The sequence below is a fragment of the Ursus maritimus genome, unplaced genomic scaffold, assembly GCF_017311325.1.
Source record: "Ursus maritimus isolate PB19 unplaced genomic scaffold, ASM1731132v1 scaffold_10, whole genome shotgun sequence".
Taxonomy (NCBI): domain Eukaryota; kingdom Metazoa; phylum Chordata; class Mammalia; order Carnivora; family Ursidae; genus Ursus; species Ursus maritimus.
In genome coordinates this window covers 29,170,683-29,184,907 of record NW_024423344.1, presented here as the reverse complement: position 1 = coordinate 29,184,907, position 14,225 = coordinate 29,170,683, and the positions used below count along the sequence as shown (strand labels likewise).

At 48.9% G+C, this 14,225-nt stretch overlaps 1 protein-coding gene across 1 annotated transcript; it reads left to right on the top strand.

Moving 5' to 3' along the window:
- Positions 1-302: 302 nt before the first annotated feature.
- RGCC (regulator of cell cycle) lies at positions 303-13,332 on the top strand. Its single transcript, XM_040623209.1, has 5 exons — positions 303-511; positions 1,007-1,192; positions 9,723-9,830; positions 11,600-11,662; positions 12,938-13,332. The coding sequence occupies exons 1-5, from the start codon at positions 463-465 to the stop codon at positions 12,943-12,945; spliced, it is 414 nt and encodes a 137-aa protein (XP_040479143.1). The 5' UTR covers positions 303-462; the 3' UTR covers positions 12,946-13,332.
- The last annotated feature ends 893 nt before the right edge of the window (positions 13,333-14,225 follow it).

Genomic DNA, 14,225 nt, shown 5'->3' with positions numbered 1-14,225 from the left:
ACTCTCTGGGGCTCTGGTGGCCACAGAGACACTTCAGCGAGTCGGGTTGTCAGGGTGCGCGGGCCAAGTGGCGAGTAAATATTTGGGGCGTAACCCGGTCTCCAGCAACTCCCCGTCACCGCGGTTCCGCGGCGGGCGCGTGGCGAGGGCGGTGCCTGGGGGACAGGGACGTCGCCTGCGCTGCGGATGGGACACACCCGCCGGCCCCGCCCCGGCCCGCCTCCGCCCGCGGCTATAAGACGGCGGAGCTGGAGGGTGGCGGCGGCGGGAGAAAGAGCGGGCGTGCGCACGGTGCTGAAGGCGACGCGGCAGGAGCGCAGCCAGGCGAGCTAGACCCGCAGGGCGGGAGCGCGGGCAGGAGAGCGGGCCAGGCGCAGCTCGGGCCTCGGCGCCAGCGGCTGCACCGTCCCCGGGCTCAGCTCCCCGCCGGACCCTCCGCGGCGCGCGGGGCCGAGTCCGCCCATGAAGCCGCCCGCCGCGCAGAGCAGCCCCGCGGCCGCCGCGGCGGCAGGTGAGTGCGGGACCCTTAAAGCCCTGGCCCTTCAGAGAGAGCGGGTCCCGGGGCGTCCCTTTCCCCGCCCGTCCCCATCCTCACCCGCGGGACCCTGCCCGTGGCGGCTTCGGCCGTCCTCCCCGCGCCGGGCTGGGGACACTTAACGGGCGTATCCTGACCCAGGCTTCCCACCGCCACCGGTTCGCACGCGCCCCCGGGGGACGAGCGTGGGGACGAGTACCCGACAGCGCGTGGGAAAGAGTTCCGCTGCGTGGATCAGCTGGGTGACCTTTGGTCGGCACCTTCACACGGCGGAGGCTCAGTTTCCGTGTCTCTGAAATGGGCAGACTAATAGAACCGCTTCGGGGGCTGGTTGAGAGTATGCAAAGATAAGCAACGGGCAGCGACCGCGTGGCTGTCACTCGGCGCGCGCGCCGTGAATGTTAGCTATCCTCGGGAATGGGGGCGGCCCCCTCCGGGCCCAGCACCTGAGCCCGCCATCGCTGTCCCCAGCCCCGGCCTTGGACTCGGCGGCCGCCGGGGACCTGACGGATGCGCTGTGCGAGTTCGACGCGGTGCTGGCCGACTTCGCGTCGCCCTTCCACGAGCGCCACTTCCACTACGAGGAGCACCTGGAGCGCATGAAGCGGCGGAGCAGCGCCAGCGTGAGCGACAGCAGCGGCTTCAGCGACTCGGAGAGTAAGTGTGGCCCCAATGGGGAATGTGCCAGACCCGGGGAACGCCCAGTAAGGAGCACTGGGGGCCCGGGTCTCAGTTTGCTGATCCGTAAACCGAGGGGTGGCGCCCCGCGAAGTGAGCCCAAGGCACCGCGCTGTCCTAGGACTCCCGCAGCGGGGGCAAGACCCCCGGTGCTGTCCCTCGGAGGCCCTTGGAGGGCCAGCTGGTCTACCTGCCACCTGCTGGTGTTCAGAGGCAGGAAAGTTTAAGCAGCTTGCCCTGACCCAGCCATACGGGACTCCTGGGACCCAAGCCCGGCTTTCCCACAGTTACCTCTCCTCCCTTCCCCTGCCCTTCTCTCTCTGCAGTCATTTTTTCAGAGTGTGTGGGGCAAGTGCCGCAGGAATGGGGGTAGAGGGAGACATGGGAGAGCACAATACTGAAAAATTTGTGACACCAGGAAAGGTTTCATAAGCTGCTGTTCTTGGGATTTTTGAAATAACTTCTTGCATTTTCTTCTGGCTCTGAGCTCCCAGACTTGCTGCCGCGCTCATGGCAGTTTTGAAAGAATCTCTGGCACCGCAGAGTTCAAGTGTTTTAGAAAGTGCCCCTCTTCCTTCAGGCGGGTCCACCCCGGGGACTGCTGGCATCCACCCCCCCCACCCCGCCCCCACCCCGCTGTGACTGGAGAGGGAGCCAGAGAGCAGATGGGCATAGAAGTGCCTCCTGGCAACTTTTCTCATAAGGAGACTACCCCAGGGTCTCTTTGTCTTAAATGACCTTGCAAGGAGTGAGACAGTTTTTTATTCGGGGATCAAATGGTCTGTAAGGATTATAGATATCTGTTTAGGTGTCAAACAGCAAATCTGGTGACTTTTCAATGTTATGTGATTGTTGGTTTTCAAATTCTGGATGGCTTATTATTTTTCAAAGTGAATAGACTTTTCTGAGTTATTCTTGAGGCTTCATTCCCCAGACGGTTTACCAGCATGAATGTCACTCCCTTTGCTGCCCTTGACTCTGGAAGTGAAAGCAATGACACAGTGACCTTTCCTTGTGAGTCTTTTCTTTTGAAATCTGAAGCTCTTCCTTGTTCCAGGGCAAAGATACAGTCCCAGACCTCAACATGAGCTGTCCTCCTGGAAGTGAATGAAGGCCCTTGTCACCCTGTCCAGGGCTTGAGTCAGAAACCTGAGGTCCCTCTTGACTTTCCTTGGCAGTCCTGCCCAAGGGTTAGATTTAATTGCAGCTTTTGAGGTGAACAGGAATGGAATAGTGTGCTGTTAATTTTCTGTTTTGTACTTTTGGACTTCATGTGTAATGACTGGACTGCTTATTTTCAATTTCAAAGGGAAATCGAAAAACTTTTGAAATTTGTCTCAGTATCTGTGGCCAAACTTAAATATGTCTCCTTCTGCTGGGGCATGGAGCGAGTTATTCATCAAGTACCAATTCTCTCCCCCACAGGAAAGCAAGCTGGGACAGCCTGTCCAGTGCCATACTATTGCAAAGAACAACTCCTTTCTAAACCACAGCGGCATTTGGCTGGAATATGGTCTGAGCTGGCCCATCATGGGTGATTGCAGCTCCCTCGGGGCAGGGTCTCAGATTTGAGATCTGTTTTCAGGAGCCTCAACGAGAAGGCGCTCAGAAACACATTCTTCATGATTTAGGGGGAGATATTTGGAATAGTCTATAGTTTCTCTTGGGGGTGTGTGTATGTGTATTTTGCTTTCTGCTTTTGTTGTTCACTGTTACGCTGACCCTTCGTTTGGTGGCTAGAGGAGTAATGGGGATGGTATAAAGAAGGCTCAGATGATATTAGTCTTCCTTATAAATGTGTAGTTTGTCCTCCATAAGACTGGTTAGAAATAGTGTTGGCAGAAGCAGTGTGTATCCAAATAGTAATTTCTTAAGGAAGCATAGTGTGCGTCTCTTAACAGCCACCAAGAACTGAGCACAGACATTTATTAGACGTATTTATCTGCTCGGTGCTTTTCTGAGGAAGAGAATATTTGAGAGAGGTAGAGCCTACTGAGATTTAGGGCACCAAAAGGGAGATCTACCGGCATAATGATAATAAGAGCAGCTCACTTTTACCAAGCCCTTACTAGGATTATTGTTATTTATTAGCTCTTACTAGTAGTGATCTCTTTGCTGTGCTTTCAATGTGTTATCTCATAGGACCTCTACCACAGTCCTCTAAGATAGGCATTATTATCTCCATATTTCTGATAAGAGAACAGAATTACATGGGCCCTCTCGAAGACCTTGCTCTTGTCACCATGGATGGTTAGCTAGAATGGGAACCAGGTCCTCAGGAATAGACTTGAAGTCCCATTGGACCCAAATCACATGCCTGTTTATCGATAGCGGTTGTGTCTGAGGGTGTCTCTTCGAGGCCAGGTCAGTGGGGCCCAGGCTGAGTTCTGTCGGGACCCTGGGCCATAGGTGGGCCTTAGTCTCTCTAACTGTGAAATTGAAAGGATGCTATTGAGTGGTGCTGGTAGAAACATCCATAAGCTGACTATTAGGAAGAAAAGATTTGCTGTTTCCTGCTTTCAAGAAAACATTAAAATGCATACACCAGGCTCTATTACATTGATCAGATACAGTTGAGCCCGTATCTTGCATGCAAGTGTCACGTAGGAGCTATGGTCCTCACTCTGCCTTCCACCTACCGCTCTATCGCTCAGGAAATGCAGCCACCTTACAAGATGGCTCAAAGCAGCAATTCTGGTTTTTTGAAGAACCCTTCCTTGGGGGCGCCTGGGTGGCTCAGTCTGTTAAGCTTCAGACTTGATTTTAGTTCAGGTCACGATCTCAGGGCCGTGAGATTGAGCTCCATTCCGAGCATGGAGCCTGCTTAAGATTCTCTCTCTCCCTCTCCCTCTGCCACTACCCTTTCTTCTCAAAAAAACCTCCCAAAAACCAAAAAAACAAAAAAAAAACCCTTCCTTTTCTCACTAAAATAAAAATATTTAGCTTGCTTGCATCCAGAGAAGAAATATAGACATTCCTTCCATCCAAAGAAGAAAATTACTTCCGTAGAAGAGACGAACATACATTTAATAAAGAAATACTCCCTGTTCCCAGTTACGGGGGTGGGGGGTCCTCCCGAGACGTGAAGAGGACCAAAATGAAAATTGCAAGATAACGCCACATCATGGGTGGCATTCAAATTGGGGTTGATCAAAACAGGCTTGTTCCTTTCCCCTAGACTTGGGTCCAATAGGTAATTTCAGACACTTGGGTGGGAGCTGTTTTAATGCCAGCAGTAAAAGGGCAGTGTAATTAGGAGCTAGGGCAGTGTTGTTCAAACTTGATCCTTAGAGGTGCTCCAGAGGTTGTAAACTTCTTTGGTTTGAACTTATTTTAAGATAATATACTGTTTTTCAGTATTTTCAAAACTAAATGCACACCGGGATTTAGTAATGGAATGTAATGGAATTTTAACTCGTAATTACCTAAGTTTTAACCAATGTATTATAATATTAACCTGAACTTGTAAAAGGTGGTAGGCACTTCTATCTTTGCTGTGTTGGGGTTTCACACACCTTTTTCCTTTGAAGAGAGGGAAGTGTTTACTACCTAACAGGAAGTTCCTGTGAATGCGAGGGATGTTGTGATATTGTAGAGCCGTTTTAGGGAATGAGGAACTGGCTCCTTTAGCGTGTGCAAGACCAGAACATTTGTATCCCCTTGCCTAGAGTCTTCCAGCTTGCGCACCTGCTGGACGCCGGGGGCCAGCACGACAGGCAGCGTTATTGGCCAATCTGGCACAGAAGCTACAGAGACTAGAATCCGGACTTGTTCAAGCCAGGAGAGACTAGAAGTTAGGAGCCCTCAGGGTGCCCTGGCACGCTGGTAGGGGTTCCAGGTGGGGGACGGGGCTCACTCTGTCGGAGATCAGGAGAGGTGTCCAGAGGGGCCCAGTGTGCCAGAAGGGAAGCTGGGGCAATAATGTTGAAAGGAGATTGACCCCCCTCAGGCCCCCCCCCCCCCGCACCGTTCCCTGTGGCAAAAGGGAAACAGGTCCAAGGCTTTCTTTTTCCCAGTTAATTACTATAGTTTGCTTGTCTTCAACGACTGTTCTATATTTACAGGAGCTCCGGGCAAGGTTTGCCGTCTGTGGCTTTCCTTCCCTCTGGGGTAGCACATGCCGGGGCTAACCCTAAATTACCTTTCTCCCCACCCCCAAGCTCCAAAAGCACAACTACCTTTTAAACAAGCCTCTGGTTTTACAGCTGAGTTTCTCCAGCTGTTGGCGAGCACTGAAGTTGGACATTTGTACATTGAATGTGCTGACATTTCTTCAGCTGGTGTCTTAGAAAACTTGGTCCCCGAGCTCGAGGTTCTTGGCTGTCGCTCACCAAGGTGACTTGCCAAGGACATTTCCAATGGGGCTTTGAGATGCTCGTGAGATGGGGCTTTATAGATGCTGTGGAGCCCTGCAAGATCTCGTCTCGTCACCTGCCAACGTTCCCCAGATCATTACCGCGTGTGTCCCTGGAACCCTTGTTGGAGTGGGGCCATCGTACATTAACACGCTATCAGCCAGCAACACGTTGCTGTCATTTTATCAGACTAACTGGCTGTTGCTTTGCAAGGGGTAGAGTTGCAGAGGAGTGGAAAGAGCAGGAAGTCAGGCTTTCCTTGCCTTTTCATCTACCACAGTGCCTTCCATGAGATCTTCTTCATGGAGCGTGCTTAATAAAAGTCCATGGAGTGAAATTTTTTTGGATAAAAAAGGAAGCGAGATCTAGAGCCTGGGCTCCTTCTGTGCTGGTGGTTTGTTTCAGGGAGGTTTATTCTCGGGTGCCTCCGAAGATAAGCTTCTCTTAAGAATTTTGCTGCTCTCTGAAGAGGAAGAGAAAGCCCCGTCCCAGAATCTTGATGGTTACTATTCTCTGTGGTGACCTCTCCTCTCCTGGACATGTCATCCTCCATTTCGCCAGGAATTTAGAATAAAATCATGAAAACCATAGGAATCATCCATGGAGCACCTAGTGAGTATTCCCCTTTTGCTGAAGAGGAAACGGAGGCTCAGAGATGAAGTGATTTGCACAGGGTCACACAGCTGTCATGGCCTCCCATCCCACACGTCTCTACCGTGGCAGCTTCTGCTGGGCTTCCTTGGTAGCTTTGGGCTTCTTGAAGTTGCTTTTTTCGTGAATGACGTGTGTACAGTATTACCACAGGGTGGAACTAAACTGCGGGCAGGTTTGGCTCAAGGATGCTGGGGGTTCATTTCCTGTTGATGGTTGAATATTTTGGAGGCTGGAGTCAGGTCTGGCTCAGATTAAAACTCATGGAGAGAGAAAGGAATCAAGGTGTGGCAATGTGCCGGTGTGCGAGCCTGTGTGTGTGTGTGTGTGTGTGGTTGGGGAGTTGTAAGGGGAGAGGGGAAGTGGGGAAGGGAGCGCGTGCTATGCTGACATGCCTGCATGTGTGTGTGTGTGGTTGGGGAATTGTAAGGGGAGAGGGGAAGTGGGGAAGGGAGCACGTGCTATGCTGACATGCCTGCATGTGTGTGTGTGTGTGTTTATATAGATATTGTACCTCGTATTTTTTCTCTCCCTCCCTCATTGGGGGGAGTAGCATGAGTTCATTAGCAGTAAGAGGAACTTCTGATTATTTTAAGTTTGGTTTGCAACTGAATTTATTAGGCAAGTAACAACCGGTTTGTCTATATATTTTCTAAGTTTGAGGAAAATACTTGGATCAAAAAGGCATTTTCACACCAGGCTTTAAAGGCCAAGAGGTCCACTGTGGCAGTGTCCTGGTGCTATGACTCATTCTCTACAGAGTCTCAAAACCACCTGAATGACCCAGAGTTTTTCCTGAATCTTCTTTGGATTCTTTTTTTTTTCCCTACCATTTTGCAATGGCGTTTTCCATGTCTAGATCATTCCTTCCCCCAAAACTCAATGACATTGGTCTACTTGCCTGTGAGGAAAAACAAATTGCGTGTGCATGTCCCCGGTCCCCCCCTTCCCCCGAAGGATGAGTATATGTGGCTGGAAAATTGTTGAGGATTTGGAGCAGAAGAGAGATGAAGTCCAAAGTCAGGGCAAGAGCTGGTGGTGCAGGGCGGGGTGGAGTGAGGTGTGGTGACAAAACTGGCTCTCAAGGACCAACTGCTTTTGGAAGATAGAGACCAGAGGCGTGGCCACCTCAGTCTGGGCCAGCAAGTCTCTGGGCTCGCTACTCTGGGCCAGGGATGGGGGCGATGCTCTCGGTGTTCTTCAGAACCACAGATCATGTGCCAAGTGCCTCATATTCCTTCCTTCTGGCTCAGGGGTCTGGGCCCGAGGCCAGCCTCCCCGGGGCCCTCTGTGGTTTTCCTGCCCCTAAGTCTTACCTCATCTTTTCCCTACAAGTTTCTCAGGTTCTATTTGTGGCGATTCTCCTACTTATTGCGGGGTGACAAACAGTAATGCTCTGCGGTAGGTCTGCAACAGACGTGACCACTTTCTTGTACGTAAGGGACAGGCTTTCCCTTGAGAAAATCCAGACTGCTCTAGAGGTGGGCTCAGCGGACAAAGCAGGCAGAAAGGCTTCCCCAGCTGAGTTCCACAGAGAGCAAGTGTCCTGAGAAATATGAATGGGCTGCCACGAAAAATGTGTCCCATAGTTAAACTTGAGAAATAAGGCTGAGCTGGTTTATCGTAAGACTTCTCAGGGACATTAAAGTGGGAAGACACAGTGGGAATCTCCAGGGGTGCTCAGTGTTTCTCAAACATAGTTGATCACACGGTTCTTCTTTCCAAAGGACCAGTGTTCTGAGGAATATATTTTTGGGGAAATATAAGTGCAAGGTTTGGTATTTTGGATCTCAGTAGGTGTTCATCCTCAAAGCCCTGAAGAGTGACTGTGGTGCTTTTAGGTGACCTGGGCTGGACCTCTGAAGGGAGAAAAGATCGGGTGGGTTAGGTGTGTTTGGAAGAGTGGACAAGATGAGTGTGTAGGTCAGGAAGACAAGATGGCGCTGGGGCCACCTGGTCAGTGGAGGGTGGGAGGGTGTCGTGCCTGAGAACTTGTAGCAGCCTTTGTAGGGACAAAGCTGAATTTTTTTGGGATGAGAACCTCTGCTTCGGAAAACCCTTTTTATTCTGAGTATATCTTCTGTAACTTACTCATGCTCACTTTAAGTGATGGGGACCAAAGAAAGATGTTTTTGCCTCCTCCTGAGTTGGAGATCATTGGATTAAAGTGAGTGAATCCCAAAGAAGAGTAGAGTCCTGGCCAGGCCCTCTTGATTCAGCTGCCCCCTCTCACCTGAAGAGCCTTCCCAGAGCTCATCTCTGCTACAACCATGGCTGGCTTTGTGTTTTGTTTTAACCAGGAAGGCTGTGACTTTGTGACCTCAGAGGCCACATCCTGCTTCTGCTGGCTGCTCTGCCTTTGAGCCCTTTGAGTGGGTGCAACTCGGCCACCAGCTCCCTTCTGCTGTCACAGCCACGCGACTGGGCTGGCTGTGGGTTGGTTTCCTCTTTCTTGGCAGGGGCTAGAGAAGTAGATTCTCAGAACTTAAGAGCTGGAAGGGACTTTAAGGATTCCGTAGCCTTCCCATTTTCCTGGTGGCTAAGCTGAGGCTCAGGGGTGTCTTGCTCAAGGGCGCCGGAAGGCAGAGCCGGTAGCTGAGCTGGTTCCCTTGACTCCCAGCACAGCCCTGCCTCGGGGACCTCGCTCGCTCTTGCTCTGGTCTTTGGGGGTATGACAATAGAGGGAGCCACAAAATCACTCCAAGTGTCTATAACTAACAACCTCTAGAAGAAATATTTGTCTCTGACCCTCTAGCTTATCCTTAGAGGGTAAGTTCTCAGGAAAACCATGACAAAGATCTCTTGAGCAGGCAGGGAGGATTATTATTATTATTTTTTAAACATTTCTTCAAAAGACTTATTTATTTATTTTAGAGAGAGAGGAAAAGAGAGAAGGAGGGAAGAGGGAGGGGCAGAGAGAATCTCAAGCAGACTCCCTGCTTTGTGTGGAGCCTGACATGGGGCTCGATCTCACAACCCTGAGATCCTGACCTGAGCTGAAATCAAGAGTCAGACGCTTAGCTGACTGAGCCACCCAGGCACTCCCAGGAGGGAGGGTTATTAGTTAATGGGATCCAACCTTAGACTCGTATTTTAGGGAATTCAGAGGGCAGAAGGGACATTTTTTAGGAAACATGATTCTTTAGGTCTAAAATCTCCAACCCCCCCACCGCCACCCCTCATCAGCCAAGCACTGGCTTGGTTGTCGGTTAGACACCTGGTCAGTGGACTCCCATGTGTTGCGAAGAAGGCTGGGCTGGTCGTAATAATGCTATCCCACTCTCCATTTCGCAGGGAAGCGAGGTCCTTGGTGTGCATGACACATCCGCACACACACACAGGCACACTCCCCTGCCTCAAATCATTTCGGGGGCATAAATGTAAAATCTGGAAATCTACCTGTTTTCTTTAAAGCCTTGCTCCTTTGGGAGGGGAGCTGTCGGTTATCAATAGACTGTGGCCTGAAAACCACCTCGAATGAGTTACGTTTTCTTTCCTGAAAGGTGCAGATTCGCTCTATAGGAACAGCTTCAGCTTCAGTGATGAAAAACTGAATTCGCCAACAGACTCGGCTCCGGCTCTGCTCTCCCCCACTGGCGCTCCTCGGAAAGGTAGCCTCCTTAGCTGCGGTGTGAGCTTTTTGGCTTCCTTACTGCCTCTTCCCCCGTCCGTCTCTCCTCTCCTCCCCCTTATCCCTGACCGATCTTCCACAAATGTGTGAAACAAATAGAACTAACATCCTCATATGGGACGGTGTGAAGTGCAATTTGTTCTTTCTCAGGATTCTGATCAGTGTGAAAATGAATCAGATAAAAGGGGGCGGGGACAAGAAACCAGATTCGCAGGGAGAGAGAAAACCTGTCTTCCCGAGACTCTGCTTTCTCTCATGTGGTGTAATCAAGACTGCCAAATGACAGTGCTCTCTCCCAGACTGGTTGGTTCTAGAATTGAAAACTCAGCAGCAATTAGGCTTTGCAGAAAGTGGGATTCTTTTCATTTGCATTAACTAGTTGACCAATGCTTTCAGATTACCAATTGAACAATTAAAGGGGGTCATCCTCATGCGACAAGTGATGATCTCACATGATTTAAAATAGCAGCCCCAGCCTGGCTCTACTGTGATATTAATAGACCTAAAAAAGTTTTTAAAGATGCATGAGCAGTTTCTCATTTTTTGGAGCTTGTCAAGTGTCTCCAGCTAGAGAGCTAAATGTTCTGTTATATTGGACAAGTGCCCTTTTGAAAACAAAAGGAGTTTTTTTCCTCAAGAAACATTATACTTGCTGAAAATAGTTGCAGAATGCAATAAAAATGGAACACAGTTCAAAAAGAAATATGAAGATTCTATTACTTTTCTCACTCTTGGCATTAAGGAGGAATTTCCCTCTTTTTCTAAAGAGTGATTTTTAAATTCTCCTCTCAGCGGAGCAGTGTTAGTACCAGCCCCTGGGGACTCTGCCATTGTCCAGCTCCCTGTGGGTAAAACGGAGCTATTGAATTCAGAGAGACAGAACAGTCTAGGAAGTGGCTTCAAACGTGCTCAGATTTGCTCCCTGATCCTCCAGAGATAGGAATTAAAGAGGGAGAAAAAGCTCTAGTGGCAAATTGACTTTAAAAGCTAAGAACAACGAGCTATTTGTAACCAGCAAGGGTTAATTAATAAAAATATCCAGGAGTGCGTTTCGGAGAAGGCATGAATGTTGAGCTCTACAGGAAAGCGTGTACATCTCAGGATACAGAGGGGACAAAAGCAAGATAAGCACCTGTTGCCTTGTGCTGCCCCCTCGATGGGATGGGGCTGTCCCCGAAGCCTCACGTTGCCTTCCCTGTACCATTTTGACAAAGCGCGGTGGCTCTTCGTTCATTTCATACTGGAGGGACTCTGAGGGCTGCCGTGTTGCCCTGGGGTGGTAGCACAAACTAGAACGGGTCAGAGGTGAGGCGGAGCGGGAATATTGACTCCAGGTGTCCTCTCTGTACAGTGTCATGCTTACTGAATATTTTTTGACAGATAACTCAAATCCTACATAATCAAAAAATTTAAACTTTATCTTCCCCCCCTCACCCAGCTCCTCACTCCCCCTGCCCTTTTAAGGCAGTAAAGGGAGAGTCTCCTCCAGGTTGTTAGGGTGGGGGTGGCATGAGGGCTGATCAACTGAAAAAAAAAGAAGTAGACGAAATCTTCGGCGAATCTTCAGAATCAGTGTCTGAGTTGACTGTAAGTCAACACCGGGGCAGACACTGAGGGATGGTATAGGACACTTGACAGTAATGTCTCTGTAGGTGCAGAGATGCAGAATAGGGTCACATAATCCTAGGAACCGAGGGCCTCATGAGCTGTCGTTGATATAGAAACTGAAGGTTGACTCTTGTTTTTCAGCCAAACTAGGAGACACGAAAGAGCTAGAAGACTTTATTGCTGATCTTGACAGAACATTAGCAAGTGAGTACATGCCTGGTATTAAAAAAAAAAAATCAAACAGAAAACCAACCAACACTGCTGATAAAGTGCCATGATATTTACCAGCTTGCCTGGGGGCAGGAAGTTACATCATCAGGCTCCTTTAGGTTCCGAAACAACCCTAGTGGCTCAGAAAGAAATTCTGAGGATAAGCTTGTGTTCACGTAGGTCCTGTGCCTTTCCAAACGGTGAGAACAGGCCACCAGCAAACACTGACATTTTGTTTGAGAAATGCAGAGTAGTCGTGAGAGCGAGATCAGAGCTTGACTAAAATGGTGGCCTGGCAGACTTTTCAGGGGAGAAATGAGCCGACCACCCACAAGAGCAACGTGCTAACAAGCCAGACTGTTCCTTCCTGTGGGCCAGGGAAGTCTTCCCAGGTTAGATCCAGCGGCTTGAGGAGGTCTGATTTCTAGAGGGTTGGGTCCCAAAAGAAAGAATTGGCCTGGGGAGACCCCATAACCAATGGCCCACGTCTTAGTGAAAGACCTGGGTTAAGTACACACCACCTTGTTTTCCATTTGGCAGTTACACTAATGGTACCCCTTTTGTGTGACAGAAAATGTGGGGAACTGAAGATATCAGACCATAACTACAATGTCGGGGGTGGGTGTCCAGAAGCTGGGGCCCTGAGAATCAGTCCACCCTCTCTGTTTCAAAAGGAAAGGATTGCAAGAGCCGGAAGGAGCAGCTAGAGCTTCCGGGATAAAAGTTTCAACAACTCGACTCCTGGCAGGCCATATTCAGTCACAGAGCAGAAGAATTTTGTCCTAGCCTCTTAATTTTTCAATGAAAGAGTTGATTTTCCATGAGAAATATTTTATGTTCTATTCTGTTAAACGGCCAAGTCAAACTGAAAAATTAGATCCAAAGCCGGTTATTTAAAAATGACTCTGTGCCTCACACTGAAACCTAAATATCAAGTGGAAAGTCCTCGTGTATTTTCGATTTATTGGAGAATTTTATGGCCCATTCTCTTCCATGCTGTACCATCCCACATCAGAAGACCAAGGCCTGTTTTGACAGAGATTATGGTAATTACAGCGCAATTTGCATGAGAGCCCTGGAACAAGCCTGCCTACTTCATGGAAATGGTAGCTGGCGGCCCACTTGGGCCAGTTAATCAGACACACATTATGTGGGAAGCCTGCCATTAAGTTTGGTGCTTTGATGCCTGTCTGCGATGGTGTGATCTGGTTAAGCATAGGAATTGGAAACTTTCGTGAGTGGATAACCTTATTTATCTCCTCTTTACAGGCATGTGAAACAAGGAGAAGTTCTGGGTCCTTTTATCATAAGGGAGAAGCTTCGGAAAGCTCCAAGGACCTGGTAAAATCAGCTACAGAATTTGCTGCCAGAGAGGCAGAGACAAGCGCTCACCTACCAGCAGGCCATTCTCAGGCTTGTCCTAAAACCAGCCTTTGCGATCATCTCTGGGCAATTTAGACAGTGAAACTGACTTGGTTTACCAGCTTGCAGCATATTAGAACAGACGATCCATGCTAATATTCTATTTTCTCTCAAAACATAGCTTTCCTGTAATTTAAAGTGCTTTTATGAAAATATTTGTAATTAATTATATATAGTTGGAAACAGTAATATGCTTTTCCCAGTATAATATATTTTTGTATGCAAATAAAATTTGAACTGGAGTCTATTTTGTAAACTTCTTTTTTTTTCTTCTTTATTTCTTTCAGTATATTCCCATGCAAATAATACTCTGGTGGCAATAACACACCTCTTGACGTCTAACAAGGGTCTTAGGCGCTGCCAGGTTGCTCTAGACGATAGGCTGGTGAGCTTAAGTGTCACTCCGAAGCTCCTTCTGTACTCCAGAGGGAAATGCTGGCATATGATGCATGGGAAATTTTAATTTGGGGATTATGGGTTTTTTTAATTGAGGTATAGTTGACAAACAATACGATATTAGTTCCAGGTGTACCACATCGTGATTTGACAGCTGTATGCCTTACCAGACGCTCACTGAGATAAGTGTATCTGTCACCCTACGAAGTATTACGATATTATTGACTATATTCCCTATGCTGTACTTTTCATCTCTGTGACTGAGGGTTGTGGTTTTGATGGAATTTGGGTTTCCCTTCCATCTCTATTCTCCTCATCTCTTACCACCTTTCCAGGTGCCATGGGCTCTTTCCTTCAGTTAAGGGAAACAGTTGTTGCGCTCAAAATCCAGAACTGAAATATGAAGGAGCTTTGGGGCAGCTGGAGGACTTGGAAATGATGGTGCTCTTATCAGATCTGTGTGCTAAGAAAGATTTGATGGTGTTGGCCTTGATGCTTGTGTTCAGGTGGCTTCCGTGGAGCTGGAGGCTTCAGACGCGAGGTCTTCCACAGGGGTGGGCTTTGCATGTGGAAGGCAATGACCCCCTCCGCTCCCCACCACCTGCCTTTTGGAGAGGATGGAGGGAGCACAAAACCAGGAAAGTTCCTAACTTTCTTATCTGTGCTTTTCTATCTTTAAAACCTCTACAGTAGGGGTGCCTGGATGGCTCATTTTGTTGGGTGACTGACTCTTGGTTTT

Bases quoted from the DNA above. Each gene is read 5' to 3' on its own strand.
- RGCC (XM_040623209.1), top strand. From the start codon at position 463: ATGAAGCCGCCCGCCGCGCAGAGCAGCCCCGCGGCCGCCGCGGCGGCA. The intron at 512-1,006 runs GTGAGTGCGGGA...CGCTGTCCCCAG, and splicing joins CGCGGCCGCCGCGGCGGCAG to CCCCGGCCTTGGACTCGGCG. The intron at 9,831-11,599 runs GTAGCCTCCTTA...CTTGTTTTTCAG, and splicing joins CACTGGCGCTCCTCGGAAAG to CCAAACTAGGAGACACGAAA.